Source organism: Gymnogyps californianus, chromosome 4 (assembly GCF_018139145.2).
Source record: "Gymnogyps californianus isolate 813 chromosome 4, ASM1813914v2, whole genome shotgun sequence".
In the NCBI taxonomy this organism is placed as follows: Eukaryota; Metazoa; Chordata; class Aves; order Accipitriformes; family Cathartidae; genus Gymnogyps; species Gymnogyps californianus.
In genome coordinates this window covers 10749690-10774526 of record NC_059474.1, presented here as the reverse complement: position 1 = coordinate 10774526, position 24837 = coordinate 10749690, and the positions used below count along the sequence as shown (strand labels likewise).

The window sequence follows — 24837 nt, the reverse complement described above, 5'->3', positions numbered from 1 at the left end:
ATACATAATAATTACTTTTTACACATAAATTTCCCTTCCCAGACTAAAGCTTAACAACAGTATTTATAGTATTTAGTTATACATACAAATACTAATATTAGGATTTAGTCTAGGAAGAAAAGTATGCACTGTTACACTAATGGTTACACTGGTGAAAATTTCTCTCATCTAGACATGCCCTAAAATGTGTAAATCTGTGGATCTATTAATGAATTAGTGAGATTAGAGAAGATTGGAAAAATTTCAGTGCTGTGACATATTCAATAAAAGTGAAAGCCTGAAAATGTAATTCAGATGTGAATCAGAGCTTTTTACTCAATGCAGCTCTAAATTAAATGAATTAGGATTTTATTTCATTTCACTTTTTCTGGTTACAGTCTCTCTGGTTCTTATTTTTCCAATCCACTTTCTAGGTATTTAAGCACTGATTCAATATTACCCAGTATAGTTCGACTACTACTTTTTACATAAATTACACCCCGCCTCTTAACTAGCATTTAACAATGAAGAGAGAGTCCATGTTAAATCTTCAGCATTAGCCGAAAAAATACGTCATACAACTCAGTAGAAAAACGTGTATAACTTATTGTCTGTTCTTTCACCTCTGCAACCTACATGGCCCTTAGATTTCATGACTTCACAAAACTGTACAGAATTAATTCTGGAAACACAATTAGCTATGGAATTGGAATGAAATACAAAAGTCATATTGGAAGAATGAAAATAAGTCAGATCTTAAAAAAAATTTTCAGCTGGAAGCATAAAAAGCTTGAAATGACTATCATATGAGTACTATCACAGGGATCTCCAAGTTTGGATAGGCAACAGAAGTAAAATAATTTTCATTAACATGGAACAAGAACCCTTGTGGAGACAAGATGCAAGTACATTCCATTTTAGCTAAAAAATATCAATCAAATTTTTTGCCCATCAGCACCTGGAACTTAATTCAACTACATACACAAACAAAAAAAATTCTGTGCTTTGTCTTGATTTTTATATCAAACGGGTAACATGTGGGGGAAAAAAATACATATTTTTCCCACAAAAACATAGGTTACATTTTAGAAATAGAAAGCAGAATAGACACAATTATTTTCTGTTTCCTTCTTTTGTCACTTTGCAGACAAGACAGATACAATATAGAGTCTATCTTCTCATCTAGACAAAAGTATTGTTACAGCAGTAGACTGTGTCAGCAGTAGAGAAGGAAAAAACCTGACAAAGTCAGTCAGCCATTGGAAAATGGCTCTGTCAAAAAGACCAAAACAGTAATGTTTCTCTCACCTATAGTTTTAGTTTTGCAAGGAATTAGAAATTAGAACATGATGGAGTTCTGTGAATAGTATTGCTAATTTTGCATTTACATTTGCATGCAATATAAAAAATTATCCTTACCATTCAAAATATTTCTTCAATTTCACTACACTAATTAGAGTAACACAGTTTGCCCCCTTTTTATTTAATAAACTTGTCTTGTACTATTGTCAAAGAATAGCAAACATAATAATATGTATGTGTCTCTGCAGAATCAAGTGAACCAACTCCTGCCAAGCAAGACAAGTGAGAAAAGCCATCTCTTGTATACCCTAAACTACACAAATTCCTTTATTCCATTAAGGAAGCATACTTAAACTGTTTCAATTAACTTCAAAGGTTCAGAGAAATCCTCTTCTAATGTTTAACAAAGAGTGAACATCCTTTAAAACACTAAAGCCATGTTAAAATCAAAACAAACAAGCTTAGGTGACATAAAGAGGAGTTTACTTAGAAGTACTCCAGAACTGCAAAAGCTCCATGCTGGGATTTTACAAATATCAAATTACTTACCCCCTTCTCAAAATGCATCACACTGTAAAGAAATTTCAACCTCAACAAATGCACCAACACAGCTTACAACTTAGGAGCTAGAGCATCCCTCTTCAAAAGCAAACAGGGTACGTAAAGGACAATAAAACAGAGAACAAGATTTTATCTACCATCCAATTATACGAAAGTCTACCAGCTCTGCCCTCTTTATTATTATGAATGAAGAAGCCAAGTTATAATAAAAACGTGCCTATATAGAGAGATATACCACAAAAAAGATTATGCAAATGAATCAGTGAAAGTATGTCAATATAATCCTGCAGTATTTTCACTGGCACAGTTCTGCACCACTTTGGACTCACATCTTGTAATATATCACCTTATTCTCCACGTATTATGTTGCTTAATGTGGAAAATTGATTCTTTTTCATTATAAAAGTAAAAACAAGCTTCAGCTTACCTCCATCAGAAACAGTTGCTGACTGCAATAAGAAAGAGAGAAATAAGTGTTACTTAAGTTTCATGGTAAGTATTAGAAATCTCTGAGCTTCACATATTTGAAGTGTTAGCTACTTTTGTCATCTTATTAACAACAGATAACATGCGAGAGGAAAATGTAAAGAAACCAGCTGTTACTTTCTCACAGGTGTTTCCTCCCCACCATGAAATTCACCTCAGGCCTTTTAACCACTGTCCTGGAACTTCATCCCACTAGTATTTACTGGACAAAGTACTTCCTGCTGTGAGTAGCCACACTGCTTCCAACAGTCCTTCTTAGACGAATAGAGTCACTCGGTATATATGAGAAAGCAGATACCTTAAAACTGACCTGCAAAGACTTAAAATGAAAACAACACCTCATATACTTTATTTTGCTGCAATATCTGGAGATATGTGGAATCAAAATTAAAATTCATTATTTTTTCAGTCAGATGACTCTGAAAACTTCCCCTGCCGATCACTTCTGACTTCCACAGAGCAAAAAGGATGTTAAGAGTGTTTCCAATAAGCAAGGTAAGAACTCCTCACCATCTCTACTAGTATTTTACATCAAATTTTCAAGGACAATTAGTCTTGTAGTGAAATGTTGAAGTTTATGTGCTTATCTACCCTAAACTTTTCACCTTTGATCAGAAATTACCTCAAGGCAGCTAACATTTCTGTAAAACCAAGTAGGTGACCATTTCCAATGTGTACTCCAGTGCTTGCACCTTGACACTCAGCTGAGTGACAGACTAGAAGGACAGCTGATTTTTAGATTTAAGTTTGCATTGATTTTTAATGGCTATTAAAAAACATTATTGTTTCAGTTTGCGGAATCTTTTCTTGGTCATTTAAAGTGTCCTTGAACCTCTAAGTAACTTTCTAAATAGTTAAAAAGAAACTCTTATTTTGCACTGCTCTTTAAAAAGCTAGGAAAGAATGCCCTATAATATATACAATTTCTTCAAGACGGAAAACACACAGAAGAAAAAACCATACATATATACACAACTCAAGAGAAAAGCTATCTCTTCATAGTTTGTCTGTATTTTCCAGCCTTGGCAACAAACGTTCCCTCTCCCCTTCAAAATCCACAAAAACCTTTTGTAATCCTTAAAAGAATAGTATCTTCTCCTTTCTTTTTCTATTTCACTGCAGGATCTCATACTGCTGTTAACACTATCTGAAGAACATCACTTGTTATAAACTATTGTGGCCTCACCATTCACATCAGCAGCAGAGGATCTGATCCAGTTTTTAATACAAATATTCTGGAACTTTTGAAGTCTAAACTAGTCTCTATTGACATCATTCCTCTGGTGCTAGTTCAGATAAACACAAATACATCTTTCATGGAAAAGATCAAAAAAATGATGGCACTTCTTGTTTAACTACACAAAAATAAATGCTTCTGAATCTGGGAAGCATCATAATATAATCAAAAGTGTATCCAGGCCTCTCACTTTTTTTAATAGCACTGTTTCAGGTATCAAAAAAGTACTTCTGTTTTGGGTACAGTTCTTCAGTGAGGCTTAGCACATCTTTTCTACTTCTGTTTTGCACTTAAGTCTAGCAAGCATATTATGCATTCAGAAGCCGTAACTTAATTCATGTTTGTAATTTAGAAAATTTAATTTACATTACTGAAATCTGTTTTATAAATATGATTGCTTCTAATTTCTTATTCACACACTGTACAGAACAGCTGATGAATTAACATTTTCAATGTCATTTCTCAAAGAATGAAGAAAAGGATGACTCAAAGTAAAGTAATGTATCAGTTTACACATTAGACAGAAAAAAATAAAAACACTTTTAAAATATATACATTTTAGGAACGGTCATTTACTTTGGCAGCTTGCATGAATCTAGCTTCAAACACCAAGCACAATTCTCCTTCATGTTTTTGAAAGGTATCAAGTAAAATGAATAGGATTCTCATGATAGTAAAAAAAATATTTACACTACTGTTTTCAAAAACTAGGAAGTTAACAATTGTGAAATATCATTTTAAAGGAAAAATGGTGTGATTTCATAGAAAAGCTCAAACATTACAGTAATAATACCACTTAATTAAGTTCTATGGACAATGAGATACAGTTTTACCTCAATCCATTTAGCATAAGCTAATGCAGTGAGCTTTCTACACACCATGGGTTGGTTTTGTGTGTTTATTTTAAATGCTTTGGCTAATGCACGTTACATTACATGTATCAACATCTTAAAATCTCTCCAAGCAAGGTCTTAGTAATTATTATGTTTAAACATTAAAAAAAAAAAAAAAAAAAAAAAGTACCCATAGGTAGAACAGAATTTCTTATCTAAATATCAACCATCTATTTCTGTGCTATTAAGATATTTCAAATTTCCCTTTAGTTTTGATATATTCCAACTATATGGTATTTTTTTTACATTACTGTGTCACTAAAACTACCCAGCATGTTCCAAGCATTATCAGTTTACTTCTGTAGATCACAGCATAAAATTTAGTTTAAGAACATTTCTTTAAATTCATCTATGTAACTGAACTAAATCCACTTAATTCAACAAAACCAGCGAGAAACTAAAGCTTGTAATTATTGTGTAAGAATTCAGTAATATGTTCAAAACATGTTTGTGAGTACTTAGAAATCCTAATATAAACCTGTCAGAAATTGCATACAGTCCACATTTAGACAAAGCAGTTACTTTTCTAAACTGCTCAGCTGAAACTTGCCTAGATTTGCCCAAAGGTGTAAGTTGCAAGACCAGATTTGTTTAAATACTATGATGATCTCATTTTAAAAATTTGCTATATGTTGGGGGCTGGTTTTCATTCTTCAGAGCTCACGCTTACCACCACTGGAGGCTCTTCAGGACAAAATCTGACCTACTGTACATATAAAGTTTGATTACTTGATGAAATTTAACACTTACCGCATATGTATTAAGAACTACCTATTAAAAAACATAGGTATTAAAAAGCTATAAAACTGAACAGTTCCTGTATGTAGCTATTTCTGAAAGATGAGGAAGGACAGGGTATGACTCCATGCTGGTTAGGGCTAATGTGAAGATTAAAAAAAAAGTATTTTAGTATTTAATTCCCAATGACAGGACATATATGTATTCATTTTGTGAATGTACATATGAACTATCACCCAGAGATAAAATCTAATTGCATTCAACCCTCAAATCTTTCATAACCAGATAAGAACTGAAATTAGTTCTTCAAATTACCCTGACTTCCAAATTGGTTTAGGAAAAAGCCCATGGTATATGCCAGGAGCCTGATGGTAACAAATTACCAAAATTTAAAAAATAAATCTAGTTTACGAAAACTAAAATGTCTTCCAGCATATCTCTTCATGGGAACTCTGCTTGCTCATCTAGCTGGATTAGCAGCTGAGGTACACAGACACACACCCACCCCCGCAAAGGTGGAGGATGCAACTCGCTTCCTTAGACTTCAGGGCGAGATCTTGATCCCTGTGATCCAAGTGAGGAGCTCAGTGCCAGGGCCAGCAAGCTGAACAGTGGCTTCCCAGTTAGCATATACCATAAAAGATGTTCTAGGTCTCTGTAAACTGGCAAATGCTTCAGCATATATTAGATAGCATAAAGTTCTGATTAAGAGAAAACATGTAAAATTTCTCTTTGTATCATCTCTCTTTGCTAGGTGGAAAAACCAGAAGTGCCCATGAGTTTTTTGATGTCATGTTCAGGATCTGCTTGCAACAAATCTAAAAGAATATTAGCTTACAATAATTATCAGGGAGAAAACTACTTTGTGAGTACGTAATTTTTTTTTTTCCAGAATAGAAATAGACAACATAGTATCTTGCACCAACAGAGTACAAAAGGAGGGAGGGCATAAAGGAGAATAATTCATAAGGTTGAAACAGCCTATATCTTTTAGCTTTCATGGTCTATAACCTGCTAGATGTGTGCACCACTGCATGAAACTAGTCTGATGACATCTTTCAGTTGACAGAAACTCTTATCCAGAAAATCCACTTAGTTCCATTTTACATGTTCCATTTTACATGGATCAGGTCCCAGGAAACTAAGTACTGTCAAAGTCTGCCATAATACCATTATGCAGAAAGCCCAAAAATACCTTACCCATATCCCAGACATCACACTGAGCAAATAAATCCATGTGTACAGACCACCCAGATAACACAATACAAAAATGTCCTTCTTCTCCACCTCAAGATTTGTCATTCAAGTCAAAGTCATGCTCAAGTACTTGAGTAGAACAAAGGGAAAGATGGGGATACCGGGAGGGGTGACACATACTAGGAAATGCCAGGCCTTAGCAATAAAATGGAGGAACATGAAATCATCTGTGCTAATACAATGTGGGTGAGTGCCTTCCTGAGTCAAAAAAGACATATCTATTTCCAGCTCCTTCTGAGATGCGGAGGGATAAAATCTATAAGGAGAGTGAAGATGTATTCCTCTCTCCTATCCTAACAACGACAAAATCACAGACTAAACAGAAACATCTATTTCTTTCCTGGGCATCCAGAAAGATTCAGAGAAAAAGGGATTAAAATTACCTCTCTATGTCTCCTTTCTAAAGTACACTTTCTTCCAATACAGACATCAACTTTTTGCTGCATCCAAAGAATTCTCTGACTGCTGCCTTCAGAATCTGTTAGACTTACCTAGTACAATATTATACTACACACTATTTTACAGAAGCCCCTCTAATTAAGCCTTTCAGCTTGGAATAGCAGATCTAGCTCCACCAACCTTCTAAACTGATTTTCTCATATGATTTCAATATACAAAATAAGTTTGGGAAACTTATCGTGTTCTTTAAGAGATGAAGCACTGAAGATTTACAGACAATACAAATAGCCAACTTTCAAACATTCTGCCACTTAGCTCAGGGAAAGCCTATCACTCAGTCGACTGTCTGCTTGCATCTAGCTTTGTTCTAACTCCTTATTAAATCACCTGAAGCAACTTCTCCTTTTGCCAAGGTATGAATTACGAGCGAGTCCCTAGATCTTCAGTCACATTACTCCAGGACTTACATTACGTACACGTATTTTTATCCTTTTAAATACATTACAGCATTAACATTGTACAAATGCCATGAACTCCAATGATCTCTGGGAGGCAGATCGTGTCTCAAAATATGGTATACACTGTTCTAACATTCTAAATAAAAAATAAAGCCATATTACTTATAAATTGTTGCTAGATTTTCCTTCTAATACACAATCTCAAATGGACTTCTCACCTAAATATGAGAGTAATATTATAGTATTTTTATCCTCGTTTCAAAATATTATTGCAATTAATTTCATGATTTAGAATTCTATGAGAAGGATGCCCCTTCAGAATGCCACTTAAAGGAAGACTATTACATAATTTGTCTTTTCAATTCTCTACCACCAAAGAAGTGCATTTATAATAGTTAATATAAAAGTATTACAGATGTAAGAATTCCCAAGGAAAAAAAAATACAGTACAACTACCGTACAATAAGTTTACTGAATACATTCTTCTCTGAAGGTTAAATATTTTTGTCAAATATTGAATCTATAAAAACAACATATGAACAGTAAATGATGTGACATTTGGAATTCCTTTAAGAAATAAATGTTCAACTTTTTACCCCAAACAAAACCAATCTTATCACATATAAACACAGTGCCTTAAATGCCAAATCCATCCCTAAGATTATTTTGATAAAGATATATACAAAATATATACAGTTTTACCTAAAGATATAATATTGATATAATGATACAGAAAGCATATACAAAATACATTGCACAGAATTAAAAAGTAGGCACAGATTATAAACATACTGATTTTTTAGCTTTATACATATTGGGCACAGTTCATAAATACATCTCAAAATCTGAATGTTAGTTGGTACACTAAGATTCCCTTTACTCTTCTCTGATAACAAAACCCAATGTTTGCATTTACAAAGGAATTTTAACTCAAATACTTTAAAGTAAAAAAGCTTAAAGGCTAAGCAAAAAGCATTCTGAAGTTGATAACATTCTTCTCTAATTTCTTGCCAATAACAATAGCCTCTTTAATTTCTCACTGCAACGATGCCTTGCATTAGCTAAATATAATTCATATCACTTACCCGCTCTTCGTAAGAAACAGCAGTTATTTTTCCTAACAGTACTCTTCCTAAATTCATCTTCACTTAATATGGAAAAAGCATTTCCTTAACACATCAGCTTCTCAAAGATTAAACTAAAAAATTCAACCCTGTTCCATGCCAGTACATGCCAGTAAAGTTTAAAGGCATTTCGTATGAAGTTCTATTTTACTCCCTTTATGTTACCCATAGCAACAGGCCAATGCAGGAAGCTGTGGTTCGTCAGGGATTCAGATTAGATCTCAATTATCTCTCACTAGAAAATCTAGATCATTTTATATAAATCATGCTGATTGTATTTTAAAACGTTTCCTATAACAAATCAGGAAAATAAAATGACGTTGAATTGGTGATAGTCCTGTATTCAATAAAACAGATTTCCAAGACAGTTTTCAGAAAAACATTAATCACCCTAACATTAGTTATAGAAACATTTACATAGTAAACCACTGTTTTCAGAGGTTTACATAATGCAAGCCAGAATAAAGTAGGACCTCAAACGGTCTATTCTGCTTAACTTTTCAGTGGTTAACATTATAAATTGCATGTAAAAATCTGCAGTACAAGGAAACTTGGCATATTTGGTTAAACCTAGGAGCAGCCCATTGTCACTAAAGACAAAATTCTCCTTTCAGAAACCAACTGATATTCTGTCCTTCCTTCCTCACTACCCAAGCCTGTGCTCAACTGATGTCAAGACAGTTCTGTGCACAGCGCCTTAGGAACAGAGAGCAAAATAGGCTACTTGTAATGTAAGAGGGAAGTGCTATTAACTTGCCTGTGACAGCAGTGTCTTCAAGAGACTGTATATGGAAAGCATAGGATTTCATGAAGTTTGTTGCTATTCACAAGTAAATAGCGATAGTACCTAAACCATTCATTGCTGTTATTTTTTAAGCAATCAGAATACAATTTTCTCCTAAAAATAAACACCAGAATTGCAAACTGTGAATGATTAGTGGGCATTTTTATGCTAGTGGGATGTCCTTAAAGCCAAGGTGGACTTACTAGTAGCAGTTTAGGAAAGAGGAATCTTCTCCCTTGTTCAATGCAGCATGTGGAATCCCCCACATCCACAGAGTTCCTAGGTTGAGCCCCTAATATAACAACAACCCTATGAAGAAGGCAAATATTACTCTGAACTTATAGAGAGAGAAAATGGGGCAAAAAGAAGTTAAGAGCCTTTACTCAAGATCTCACGGTACGTTTGGCTTGCAAAAGACAGTCCAGATCTGCACATCTTCCCATTTTTGGATTTAGGATGAAGAGAGACTTGGTTAACAGAAAAACTCAATCTTCTCAATTTAGAGTGATCAGAGACAAAATTTTAAGCTAACTGCAGATGAAAATGGAGGAAGCATACTTTAACAAGCATCCCAGAGACATAAGCAAATTGCTGCAATGGATAAAGTTGTTTCATAAAGGATTTTATGATTGATTAGTTGTTTGAATAGGCACACCACTGCACTTTTGAATGCTGTCTCCTACAAGTATTTAGTACCATGAAGAAATGCAATGGAAACAAACGGGTGGGTAGACAGGAAGGAATGTGTTTTGCAAATTACACCCTCCAATATTTTAGGACTTAAGAAGCAAATGTCCTGTGATACTTGCACAGAAGAACAGTTTTACTATGCGTGGATAAGTATTAAAAATCTATAATTTTATAAAGAAAAAATGCCAGAGCTGTTTAAATACTGCATTTTGCTTGACACTAAACCAAGTGGGATGCAGAACATATTTTCACTGTCAATACCTTAACCAAACAGCAAATATGCAGGTGACCAGGTGCATAATAATCCTTACGCTGGATAAGTAAAAAGCACAAATGGATCAGAAACACCTAGAGAACTTTCCTGTGAATATCCCTTTGGGGTAACACAAAAAAGGACTTTTATCAATAGTGTTTACTTAACACTCAAGCTAAGTCCTCTAGGAATCACCTAGAAAGACCAAATGTACTAGCAGAGTTTTAACAGGTGAGGATGTTACCCACAAGGACACAAGAATGATTAGGAGAAAAATAACCCCACGTGCAACGGGATGTAGCTGCAAGACTAGCAGTTCACCGGAGCAACCGTAGTGAACATTGTTAGGAGCACTGTGTGTGGGCAATGTTTTATACATTCTAGGCACTCATACTTGGTGTTATAAACCTAATAATCCCTTAGTTTAAACAGACCTTTAGAGTTGTTGATGTTATTTCATTGAACTAAGCATTGCAAGTCCACATTTTTTCCATACAGTGACTCTACTAGCACCACAAATAAGCTCTACCAATTAGACAGTACCACTTCATGATAATGGCTACGAAACGTCATGTGACTCTGAAAGCCCTTTAAAAAATTCATATCCCTCTACATTTTCACAGGTTATTTCAGCAACTGCCAGATTCAAAATCTTGTGATTTTGTGTACCATATTTGTAAACCAGGCAGGCAACTCAAAGTTCAAAGGTCAAAAGCAGAAGGAATGTTAATTTGCAAAGTTATTAATGGAAAGTGTTAAAATATGACACAACAGCTTTAAAAACCTTATTCAGATATACCAAAGACAACATTTGTAAACCCACATCCATCTGCTTAGAAGCTAAACTGTGGGAAGGGGTAGAGACCCCAGATATGGTTGATCTGTTTTTCTCTTCTACCCTCCCTCCACTTCCTGCTCATATTTTCTTTTGTACATTTGTTTTCAGAGCAGAAAAAGCTGAAGAGAAAGACAGAATGACAGGAAGCCTGGATAAGTTTTAACTTGTCAAAAGATGAATAGGATTTAATATATCCCTGACTCCTAAAAGAAGAAAACACACACAAAAAATGCCAGGCAACTAGAAAGAGGCAATCCCCTGGACCAAATTCCTAAAGTAAATTTGACATTGAGAGAATGCACCATCAAAAAGTCTTAAATCTCATCAAGTATTTCTTTTTTTTATCTCACATTAAAGAAAGTAACAATTACTTGCATGAAAGCCAGAGAAAAAAAAATCTCTTAAGAATATGATTTAGCTCACTGACCCTAGTTACTGAAATAAAAAGCAGGAGTATCAAAAAGCCTACACACAAATTAAGAAAACTTTGCTATAAAATGGTTTTTTCCCCTAATTCTCCAAATTTTCTATAATCTGTCTAGATATATTTTTGTCAATGATTTGTCAGCTACTCAACAATAAACCAACCTCATATGTGCTACTGATTAAAAAAGGGAACAGTCTCTTTTTTACAACATTGTGGTTTCCCTCTATCAATTTTAAAGATAAAAGTCCTTCCTATTCCAAGGTGATATTAACTAAAAATATTTTCAAGCCAAACTACTTGGAATTTGTTCGTGTATAAATAACTGAAATACAAGCCGCATTGTGAAATACTAAGACTTCCCATACAATAAATTCAGTGAAGTAAAGGGACTGGATGCAAACTGCTGTTCCGAGTGCCCCCTGCTGTCTGCCCACACTTCTGAGACTGATGTACACATTTTAAAGTGTTAAATTCAGGAAGATTTGCCAGCCAGAAATCTACTCTAAAAACAAATATTTGGTTTTGAAAGCCGTATTGTAAACTTTGAAAAATACTTCTGTAGAGCCTGACTGTAAACTGATAATAAAAAATACACTTTTTCAAAAATGTTTTTTAAATAATTACTATTTTTTTCCTTCTGTTGATCAACATTTTAAGACAACTGAATTCTCTCCACTATTAAAAACATGCAGAAACAGCGTAACTTGCACATCCAGATGGAAGGTGACTTGCAGCCCAATAGTAAATTAAAATTAAATTACATATTAAGGAGGATATGATTAAGTGACAGGTCACTGAAACACATTAAGCCGCTTCTGAATTTCCTACTACTGCAGATGGAGCCTCTAAGAATCAATAGATGTTGAGGAAATCAATGTAAAACTGAACATGAAAACTACTAATTTTTAAGTAAATGCATATATATCTTCCTAAGCCTTGCAATTGTTTCTTTCCCTTTTCATTTTAAAAACTGATAGTTTTGCTGCTATACTTTCAGCATTAAAGACAATTATACTCTGAGATATATAAAGAATAAGACTATAATGTCAAAATTTGATAATACAGCTAGGACCTTTACTTACAAAATATGTGCTTTCTGAGTAACAAGAAGCTAAAACTGGTCTGAAGTCTCTACACTTCACAAATCTTGTATTCTATAAATACTTTTCATTTATTTTCAGTTATTTTAATAACTCATACCATTTGGATTCTGTTTTATTGGATAAAAATCCAGCTGGAAGAAAAAAAATCACTTTATCTGCACACCTTAAAAGAATGCTGTAACAATTAGAAGGTAACTTATAACTATAACATGACATTCTTGCTTTACGGAAATACATGTGCAAGTATAGTGAAAATAAAGTGAAAGATTTATAAAAAACTTAATTAGAGAAGTATCTGTACATCTACTATACTCACTCCACATTTTAAAAACAATACAATGCTAAAGAGAGATTTAAAACATGTCTATAAAAATGGTGTATACTTAATTTCATAATAGAGCTGATATAGAAAGTCAACTTAAATACTTATACTTACGAACTTGTCTCTTTAAAACCTCATTGAATCCTTAGAAGCATTATTTATCATATTTCACTGCAAGATTTCTTAGCTCGGAAGACTACTCATTAAACCATATTCCTGTTTTCTGTTCGCTTTAGACAAACAAAACTTTATACTTACAGACACTTGACTACCAGTAAAAGTTTTCTCCATGTATAAATAGTTTAATAGCTCATTGTTAAGAAACAGTCCCTTAAACTTTATTATTACGCTCTTTCTGAACACATATTTACTTCTTCCAGAGTCCAGTAAAAAAATGAGGCTTCTCTGTCTGTTGCCCTATCAACACCTCTCCCATTCTCCTCCCTCCCCAGCACATTCTCCGCCCTCAATACTGGTTCTGTATCTTCTCATCAAAAGGAACAGGCAGCTTTTAAAATGGTATTTAGGCAGGTCCTGTGTAACAATAAAGCTTCTGTAAAGACAACAGCATGCTGCTGAGGAATCTGTGAATGTAAAATGCATTCGGTAAGGGCCTACAGGACTTGTCTTAAACGTTTGTCCAAACTTGTTTAAGCATTGAGTCAACATCGTTTTCTCCTCCAAAGTATTCTCTTTTTTAATACATTCCCCTTTGATGAGTGTATTAGCTGAATGAACTAGGTCATCAATCCCTATTAAAAATACTTAAAATATACTCTAAAAATACTTTAAAAAAACCAACTGTTAAAACTTGTAAGACTCACAGCAAATTTCTTTCAGTTTCTGGCATGTAGGTACGTGTCTCAGTATGATTACAATCACATGTATGCATATTATGCAATCTATCTCATCCTACCAAAACGCTCTGTGTTCTTTTGAGTAAGCAGGGCATTGGCATTTACAAGGATCGTGTTCCAAGTGAAACATGATTCTCATAATTTTCAATACCACACCTACTCTCCAGAAAAACCAGCAATATCTGTGTCTTTTCAGAAAGGCACACACTTTCTGCCCAACAAATAATGCTTAAATACCATCCTTCTGCAGTTCCTCGGTCCAGAGGGAAGTAGAGGATGGGATTTTTACTGTATTTTTTTAAGTTTCAGAACAGATGGAATGTTTTGATGATTTAATGTTGAATGAAAAGCAGTAGCTCATCTAGTAGAAGCTCCACAGGTGACTTTTTTTTTTTTTTTTTTTTTTTAAAAACTTCACTGGACTGATAGATCCATGAGGACAGTGAGAATTAAATGGTACCAACTCCTAGCCAAAATCCCAGCAGTTTAAGCATGGAGACAGGGTCAGAAACAATTCACAGATAGCTACAGTGCTATCATTTGTGCCGTATGTATTCTGTGATTATACTCTGGAAATACCAATCAGTTCATTCAATAAGACCTTAATTCATTCCCTAACATTAATCAGGTCTCACAGAGCAAAAATGCCTCCTTACCCCCATTAGCATGTGACACGACAAAAAGACATACCAGGTAACAGGAAGAGCAGCCAAGGGAGGGCAGGAACAGAGAGGCATGAAACTAGTCACCCAGTTCCTCATTCCCACCCGGGAATTGCATGGGCAATCTGTTTTGCAACAGAAGCTCTAACCAGGAAAGCTGCAGGTGCCCTCTCCCTGTTTTGCTGTAGCACAAATAGTAAATGCTCCCAGAGCCCATGGCTGTCACACTGCACTAGGAGATACTATGGTCAGCGAGCCCTTTACTTTACAAACAAGTTGACACCAAGTGAAAGGTAACGCAGCTTCCTGTGCTGAGAGTACAATCCATAATCCCACAGTTAAGGAGAAGCGACGTCCATCCTTGAGTCTAAGAACATAATCAATTCAGAACATGGGTTTATCAAACTCAGTATTATGTTTCCAGTAGTGGCCACACATGGATGTCTACCAACGAGTAGCACAGGGCAACATATGGGACATTTCCCTGATTACATTCTCCCAGACTCCAGGTATTTTTAGTTCAGGAGATTTCCTGAACCTGGTGTGGCTTGCCTCCTTAATAATCCCCAGTGGCTCTCTTTTCCAAATACTTGCCCACTTTCCCCCCAGGACATGCAAATTTCTTGCATCTGCAGCACTCAGTGGTGAGGAGTCCCACAGACCGACTCACCTCCTGCATGAACAATCGTGTTCTTCTGTTTGTTTTGCTCCTGGCTCCAGCTACCTTTAATTAATGGTGCCGACTTCTTGTCCTGAAGGAGACAGTGAGCAGTCAATCCCAACTACTTTTTCTGTGCCACCCATGATTTTGTACTCTTTCTTATGCCTTGCTGAACCTTTTCTACTTCTAATATATCATAACATTTTTTAAATAGAGGCCAGGTGTGGGCAAATCACAGATGTATACAATGGAATCACTATGTGTTTTCTTCCTCTATTCCTTCCCTAATAATTCATAATGCAGGATTTTGTTTCATTGCTACTGTACTGAGCTGATGTTTTCATGCAACTCTCCCTTATAACTCAAAGACCTCACTTCTGAGAAGAAACAGTCAGCTCAGAGACATATATCATTTGATATATGAAGCTAGGGCTATTTTGCCTCATTTGCATTGCTTTACATTTATCTGCATACATTTTCAGCTGCCATTTTGTTGTCCAGTCATTCAGTCTTATACAAGCAGCTTGCTCTCATCTTCAGAGACTGCTCTTGTCCTTATTACCTTGAGTAACTTCACCTCACTGCTCACTTTCTTGGGAGGAGCCTTAAAAGATGCTCTTGAATCAACAAGTGTAACATAAGAAACTGAAGCAAGGGCTAGCAGCAAATAATTCTGGGTTTCAGTAACAGACCCCAGTGCAGTAAGCTATTATTCTGCCCTAATGTCATGTGCCTCATGAATTACACCCAGAAAAGCGAACAGTTTCAGTTCAAAGAGAGTAAGCCCAATTTTAAAAGAACGCTAGGTACCAAAGGTTATGGAGAAAGATATCCCTGAGAGGTTGCCCACCTACCAAGAGTCCCAGTCCTGCGAGCACTGACTGTTTCATCACTACTCAAGGAAACCAGAACCAAAAGAACAGAGCCAAAACCAAGGTCTGATACCTTATTGCTGAACTAAGGCATATGACCCCTCTGTAGCTTCAGGTGGTTACTTTAACTTGTTCACCCTGGCTGATCTTTGTAGTTCCACAAATGTGACTGCATCAGAGATGTTGACAGCTTATGAATTCACCTGCATCCATTTAATCACACATCTTAAGAATGACGGTACTGGCTACTGACAAGAAGTAAGGCCTGCTGCCTGAGGATTTATGCAGAATACAAGTTCGTATCTAGTCCCTGGTTGGAGAGCCAAGCCCAGGGGCAATAAGGCTTGGACAGCACTCGAGTGGCAGGGTCAGACAATGTACTGATTGCTTCCTCAGGGAGAAATTTCTCCATACAGTGCCAACTGTCTTTGCACATATGGCGACTGAATTCCCTATGGAATCCATCCTAGGCAACACTGTTGGTTTCTTCTCAGGCACCAAAGTATGGGATGAGCACTGCCGTGATAAGCACTGCCATATGCACCTCACAAAGAAAGCAGAGATGACATCCAGCTCTCAGCACATTCTCTGACTACTCCACTTTTTACATGCAAATTTACATGGCAAATTCCTGCAGAATCTGAAATCAAGAAAATAACACAAAAGCAGGAGAAAACAGTAAACAGTAAAATTACCGAAGTATGGTCATTTTACCAATTGCAATAACAGAAAGTAAATCCCATTATTCCTAGTGTCTGGGAAAAAAATCACACAGTTTAACATTCTGGACTGTATCTAGAAATAAGTATCTCCAGTTCACTACAAAGAGGTTACACATGACTGTACTCATCTGTTAACCAACCCACCTTTGTCAGATACTTCACAAAACAGTGTGAAGAGCATAAGAACTTTCCATGATAAAGTCTATAAATGTAAGGAAAACTTAAGAGCATATATTGGTAATCTTTTAAAAATTATGGTACAGTATAAAATACCAGCAAAGGCTTAACATTAATGCTAGTGCACAATCTGTGGAAAAAATAAACAAACATATACTGCTAGCATGATGGTTTCCTTCTTTAGGGAGTAAAAATGCATATAAATAAAGTACCTGATAAGATCACACATGCCAAAGTAAAAGCCTGAAGAAGATCCTCTACAGTATGCTGAAAAGAGTTTGAAATTCTTAATAAAGCAGTCTAGAGAACCAATGTGAAAAAATTATGCTCTTGGAAGTCTTTAAGACATACTAAGAATGATGACAGCAAAAAAAAATGTCTAAGAGGTAACATAGGCATCATCCAGAATGAGATGATGGTAACCTACAGACATACTGGCTATATCTGTAACTAGTCAAATAAATAGCACCATAAGCTATTGTGCAGTTCCAAAGACAGCTGGTGCTTTCTGGCCACTATCATACCACCAAGCTCTCTCAACCTCCTATGAAATAAGTTGGTTGCATCCAAACTGCCTGCTGGGCACAGTGATGCTAGCTATTAGGGCTAACTTCGAAACCATGTCCAAAATCATTTGACAAAATACACTAGTTGGCCCAGGACAAAGCCACATAAATGACAACTCTAACAATGTGACAGTACAAACATTGCAATCCCCTGCCTACCCCCATGTCCTGGCACTGTTTCATTTACCAGCACAAGTATGCAGCCACTGTGCAGCACAGTACGTCAACAACTCCAGCTAGCACTGTACCAGTCAAAGGTCTGAACAGAGCAGAAGAATGCCTGGCAGAAACCACTGGATGCTTTCAAAGCCTTACTGATCAGCTCCATGACCACATATGCTACAATAATTCAGGGTAAAGAAATCAATGTTTAATGTCATGACTAACTTACACTATTTAAAGCTATATATTACAGTTCAGCAAGAGGGTTTGAGCTATTCTAGCAAGTGACTGTAAAATCACTAAGCACACATCTTACGCTTTGCGCTGTTTTAAAAGCTGACCCCTGGTGGCACACTCCCAGAAACAGGATCTGTCATTCACTGGCACTCCACCGAGCCACACCAGACAGGTTCTAGCAAAGGGAAAAGAGAAACAAAGAACCTAGGCCATGGTCACAGATCCATGAGGCTTCCAAAACAGCAGTGTTAGGGGCTGGACCGTGTTAGCATTCAGACTTCAGAATATCCACATATGAGACAGGAGTAGCCCTTAAAGAATTCTATTATTAGCATGCTAAAAATACAGAACTACCTTTTACGTGCAAAAATTGAGATTTTATTCTTGCATGCAGTTTTATTTCACAACTGGCCTTTTCTCCACCTTCATGAAAGCAGACAGCAAAACTGTCAATTGGTCAGTTACATCTTAGATAAAAATTAGGACAAAATACATGCAAAAGATGCCACACAAAGGTAGTACATGGTGGAACCTGTGTATACTGGCAGCCCATGGCAAGTTATCATACCTTAAAAAAATGGTGAAACCTAAGACAAAAAGATACATTCTCTTCAAATTTTAAATTCACAATTATAAGCTGAGAATGAAGAGGCCTCTTGATTTAAATCACGTAATTATACTAGCCATAGTGGTGGCATTGTGGCTGTGGTGATGATCTAAGAACGTCAGTAAAGCAAACTCTGCAGGGAGAGTTAATACTTTTTATTAGATCAACTGACAGGGTGGGAAAAGTTTGGGGCATGTTTAGCTCTTCTAGTCTGATTTTCCTAGTACACCAGTTGGTCTAATATAAGCTATTATCTCCCTGTGTAAGCTTTGTCTGATTATTTAAATCAGTCAAACAAAGAAAGGTACCCACTTAAAAACTCATTATTAAGTCAAATGAGCATTTAGAGGTTTTTGCCACCCACAGATGCCAAAGCTAATATCCAGCAGAGACATGTCATTCATTAGTATAAAAACCTCATACCAAAGAGATGTGTTGTACGCTTTCAATTAGCAGATGAAATGCAAAAAAAGTTGCTTCAGTGGAATTAACAAAACAGAAAAAAAATCAAGCATTATTATCTATAATAACAGCTAACAACACTACATTATTAATGGTTATAATTAAGATAGAACATTCTAACAAAATTCCTCGCACTGATTTTTAAAAGGAATATATGATACATTCCAACTTTGAAAACATTACTAAACTCTAGAAATTTGATCCAACAAATGTTCTTTTTCATATAGGATATAGCGCTAAGGTTTCCAAAACGGGATGAGGACAAGAAGAAAAGCAGCAACAGCCATCTTTTTTGTCCTGATATTTAGCTAAAAGAATTAAATAGTCTTTAATTTTAAAAAGATCTCTACATTAAAAGATTATTTAACAATACTCAAAGAGCTTGACACTTGTTTGCCTAAGATACTATGTCTCTCATGATACTATTCTGCCCTATTTTTAACCACAGAGAAATACCAAAAGTACAAGTGCCACAACGATTTTCAGGAAACACAACAGCTTTGAATGTTCTTCTTGGCGAGGAGGAACCTAAATTTGTTGACTTCAAGGGAATGCTGCAAGAGTCCCCCATTTTTACAGACCTCAAGAAAAATTAAAATATGAACGGAATGAGCTACAGTTGAAAGTGTTATGGAATCTGGTTCCAAAACTCTTGATGAGTAAAAGGATTACTCTGTTTAATGTAAATTTTTACACAGGCAGCGTTCTAGTCTCTGCAGTCTCACAGAGTCACCTTTAATGTGTTTATAAATCTATAAACAACGCCTTTGCCAGGACAGAATCATGCAAGAGGATGAGAGTAGTGGCATTTACCTGCAGGGAAGAAAAGTAGGAAGAAAGATAGGATCATGCTCTTTCATTAGTCTAAATAGTAAATAATCCTAAATCATGGCAAGTTCCATTTAGCTTAAGCTACACCTTGCAAATATGAACCAGCAACATGCTATAAAGTAAAATTGGTGGAAATCACAGAATTTTAACATAGTTGTTAATGGACACTATTTCATAACAACAGATGATTCACATCGGAAAATTAGTACCACATACAAAATAGGAATCTGTTCTTAATAAAAACAGATTTCTTATAATTTAATAAAGAAAAAGTTCTAAATTCATTTCTTGTGAAAACAACATAATTAAGGCATATACTAGACACGCTAATTTTCTGAATTCAGTTCCAACTTACAAGATAATCATATGCAGCCCTAGTGTGAACAAGCACAATTTCCACAGTTCAGAAATAAAATTGTGCATTTTGTGCTTGTGACACATTTTCTGCACCATATTCGTAGCATAACTGCATCCATTAATTTTGCACTCTCATCCTATTTTGATCCCTGCAAATTTAAAATAATCTTGTATACACGTTCTATTAGTAAAAACAGCACCTAGAGGTTAATCCTACAAACTTGTCTGTTTTCTTCTATGTATACCACAGCTTCTGCAGGTAAGAGGAGAATGCTTAAGGAGGGGCAACTGTATCATTACAGTTAATTCTAACCTTATAAGGATATTGTTTGTGCATATATAGCCAGCCATAATCTAACAATTTAGAAGAAAAAGTGAAATATTCTCTTGCAATCATTGTTTTTATTTATTAAAATAATATATGTATAAATATGTTTTATTCTTGGATAGATTAAAAAAAAAAAAAAAACTGCAAAGAAATCACGCCACCTTATGGCAGAAGACAGCAAAACCTGACAGCTGGTATTTCACACACTACGGCTCCGAAGACAAGAGGAGCAAGTTCATACTTTCACAAAAAATCCAAATACAGCTTTCTTCAGACACATAAGCAAATGAACAGTGTTCAGCATATGCCCATAAAAGAAACTGCATGGAACCTACTTATACTGCTCAATTTAGAAGACTAAGTTGGATGCCAGCAGGGATCAAACCCACAAGCTCGGAGAAGCATATTCATTTTCAAACTTCATGTTTGGGTTAGTACCTTATCCATTCTGCTAAGATAACTGGAAAGAACACAAAAGCAACTGAGTAGCCTATATAATATGTTCATGATCATTATTCCAAAGGTGGAGTCTCTAAGAATTTCCTGGTATTGTTATTTCCTCTTCCAGCAACTCTAAATAGATGGCCTGAAATAATCTAAACATGTACTAACAACATTGTGTTCTACTACACTTAGTGTAACAGTACTTGGGAAAAGTGCTGCAGTAGCAAAGTTGAAGTTAGAACCAAAATCAAAACACCTCAACACTATCTTACTTTGACTTAAGAAGTTTTTGAAATTCTACTCTGGGTTGGTATTTCTCCTGGTGGCTAGGATATCATTCTCTTATAGCATGCAGAGGGAAAAAAAGAGATTTCAAAGTGAAAAGACACAATTGACAGAGAGCAGTCCACACCCAAATAGCTATATGTAGTAAGGGCATTCATCCAAATGAAGATTTTAATACAGATTGTTTCTTTGTCCAATTCATATCGTGACCTAGAATGTAAGTTTCCCCATCCAAAGCAACAGCTTTAACAATTAGGACATTGGGTAACACAGAGAGCCTGTCAATGCCTCCTGTTGGTGCTACTCAATTTATACACACTAACGAATACCAACTAAGACATAATGAGAGAAAAATGGACTTTTTAGGCCAGTAACTATGACATCTTTCTGAAATTAATGGAAAGTACCGAGTCCCTACTTTAATGAATATTTATGCAATGTAAAACAGCTCCAACAACAGAAATTAAGTTATATCCTTGGTGTTTAAAACACTCTCTTAAAATATGAGATGTGCACATAAAGCTATATGAAATTTCAGTCTGGAAGAATGTGGTGTGAACCATGTTTTTTCTATTGCACGTGAATTACTAGCACTAGGCTCTTAGATATTCTGAGAGGATTCTCTCTTACTGTGACCAGAAATTCTGTCAAAACTGGCAATATATAGTAGCAAGCTCTTCTAATTTAGAAGAATCACCGTTTTCTGATGAAGAAAGATGTAGCTAGATGGTTCCCAAACAGCTTTATCCAGAGGATCTTGCTCAGTTTGTTAAAGTTATGCACTTACTTTATTAAAGTTATGACTGCAGTATTTTCCATGACTAGAAAAAAAAAGCAAGACACTTAAAAGCTTCAGACAAGAAGATAGAAATAGACCACAATGAAAAATATCCTTTAAAACATCTGAGAAATAAGTAATTACAGTTCCTACCTGCATTCCCTAAGCACGCCAGAAGCTCCTTCCATATATTCTGTTCCCTAAAAATCCAGTGCACTGAGGTCCCCTCTTCTTTAGTTCAGAGTCAGTGAAATGCCGTTCTTCCTACATTTTCCCACGGCAGGAAACTCCGAATATCTCCTTCTTTCCTCCTCCCATCTCAAACACTTTTTAAACACCTCCTTCCCATTTAGAGGAATCAGTGTGCCACATTCCCTCCCATGCTGAAGAGCCGTATAATATGTATTACATGGTTCCTATGCCAAGAGCTCCGCACATATTTTTATTTCTCCCCAACCACAAACCTTCTTCCAGATAAGCATGCTAAAGGGGTAAGGGAAAAATCTCTCTGTTTACCTTCACATCACTATGGGTCAGGTTTTCCCGAGGAAGCACACTAGAAGAGAAGATATAATGAAGCCATATTCCTACAGCTGGTTGAGGGAGGCTCTCAGCAGAGCAGGAGGAGCAGCTTTTTAAATTCAGACGGCATTTCATTCCTTGTTTTCACCAAAATCAATAAGGTTTGGCCACTGAGGCCCAGGCATCAGGTGATGTTATACCAGATGTGAAATAGCATTACTACATTACACTCAGAAAGACCCAAAATCACCATAACCAATGACCAACACCAAGTTGATTAGGAATTCCCTTTTCTCAGCTGCTGACATATAAGGAGGCAAAACCTATTTAAGTATGTTTAAAAACTTTTCCATACTCAGTAAACTACATTCCTTACGAAGTTATGTAAAGAGCCTGGTCCAGCAACAAATTTAACCCCCCAAAATTTTCTCAATGCAATGATCATCAGCTGAACAAAGAAAAGAATATGATGAGCATTTGATTTTTTATATGATATCATGATACAATGATTTCTAAGATAGGATGAACATTTTGATCAGCAAAACTGTATTGTTTTGCTTTACATGCCCAGCTGTGATGGGTAAAATAAAGTCAAAATTCCCCACAGAAAGAATGGCCGCTGCTGGCATCAATGTAAACTATTAAAGAAACACTGAAAAAGTCAGGTGATACCTGAAATCTGTATTCCCCTCACATAAATGTCATATGATGATTAGTAACTTTATTCTCTTTCATTAATGATCAGCATTAACTACTGTAAGTTCCTCTCCAGGACTCACTTCTAGGTTTTAAGTGAAAGTTAATTACCTCAAGGTCATCCAGAGAACGAGTAATACTAAATCGCTTAGATCTTCCAAATGATCTTCGAACAGAAGAACGGGGGGGAGGAGCCTGACTTAATCCCATTGGATGTCCAAATTTTGCACCCTAAACAAAACAGAAAATATATATTATCATTTTACTTCTTTAATTTTATTACATTGGCGATCAGTGACAGCGTCTGAATTTTAAGCATCGGTAGGTACAGAATTCCAAGGAGACAGATTTGTAAACCTGTAACAGGACCACAATTTCAACACAAGTTGGTCACTTGCCATGCCCCTGTAAAATCATGTATTAAAATCATTAAAGTTATGACTTTTCCAGTCTCAAGTCAAATATCATAAATATTCAGCATTAAGTTACTGTATAAACGTAAGTCATCAGGTTGCTGAAGTGCATACATGCTACATGTCAGTATTAGTAGACAGAGCTTAATTAAAAGCAAGACAATCCTAGCTCTCTACTGTCTTAACTGGCAAATATTTACAATGACAAAATATTTGTTCTTTCTATAGGAAATTACCATCCTAGAAATCATCTCACTCAGCTTCTGTTGGAATCTTTCTCCACACTTTTAAAAATCTTACTTTCACTACTCTTTTTTTTTTTTTTTTTTAAAGGCTCGCTACTGTGAAGTCCAACTTTTTAAATCACACAGTACAAAATGCAGGAACTTTTTTTCTGAGGAAAGAAACTACCTCACTTGGATGTTCCATGACTAGAACTGGTGCTGCAATAATTAAATCTGATGGCTTTCTCTTTTCCCCATAATCATACTCTTTCTCCTTAAAAAGTCACCAGATGTCAGTTAAGCTACAGTGGCTCAGCATGTACATATCTAGTTTATGCCAAATGGCAAAGTGTAAGCTTAAACCTAAGAGTAGGCACACAGTCAGTGACTGGTGCTAAGCAGATGTACATAAACTCACTACATTATGAAAACTTGTGATTATGTGCCTGAAATTTTGGATACCTTTCACTGTAACATTCAATGTGGGGAAAATTCCTCCCTGTCTTGTGATGCTTTTTCACTTTAGAAAATCAGAGTTTAATCCAGAGTAAATTTTCTTCTATTTCATTTCAGCATCTTTCTTCATCACAGTAAGCTTAAAAACATATTTATTAGTACTTTTATAATTGCTTATTGGCAGCTTTGTAATATTTATTAAATTTTATATTTGTATTTGTTTCTTCCTTTGGGCAAGTTGCTGTGCTCTCAATTCTGAAATGTTTTGGCATCCCTTTCATCACTTGTTTGAAAGTCTATATACGTCACACTAACCAAAAGAACAATCATAAATTTCACATTCTTATAATCTCATGCTAACAACTACTCATACAAAGTAAAGAAAAGCATCGAGAATGTTATACAGCCTCCTTACTGCAATAAAAGAAAAGGTATCCAACAGAAGATGTCTGCCTGTTTGCTTATTCCCATGGAGTCAACACTATTCTTTAGCAACAGGGCTCTGACTGTCACCAGTATTCACAACAGACTCTGTTTACAAGCTCATAGAAATGTCAAGACATAGCACAGCATACAGGAATCTGGATCCAAAGTACGTAGCAGGGCTCATCACTGCAACAGGCTGAGACTCCAACTTCTTCATTCAGTGTTAAGTGATCCATTTTTA

The 24837-nt window shown here is 35.7% G+C and overlaps 1 protein-coding gene across 4 annotated transcripts in view; it reads right to left on the bottom strand.

Moving 5' to 3' along the window:
• Positions 1 to 24837, bottom strand: part of RGS12 (regulator of G protein signaling 12) — a 79893-nt gene that overhangs the window by 42486 nt on the left and 12570 nt on the right. For all 4 annotated transcript variants that reach the window (XM_050896441.1, XM_050896439.1, XM_050896440.1 and 1 more), the window contains exons 2-3: positions 23189 to 23308; positions 2270 to 2291 (exon numbers count right to left, since the gene is read on the bottom strand). In XM_050896441.1, the coding sequence (XP_050752398.1) occupies positions 2270 to 2291; positions 23189 to 23308 (142 nt within the window). The remainder of the gene's footprint in view (positions 1 to 2269; positions 2292 to 23188; positions 23309 to 24837) is intronic.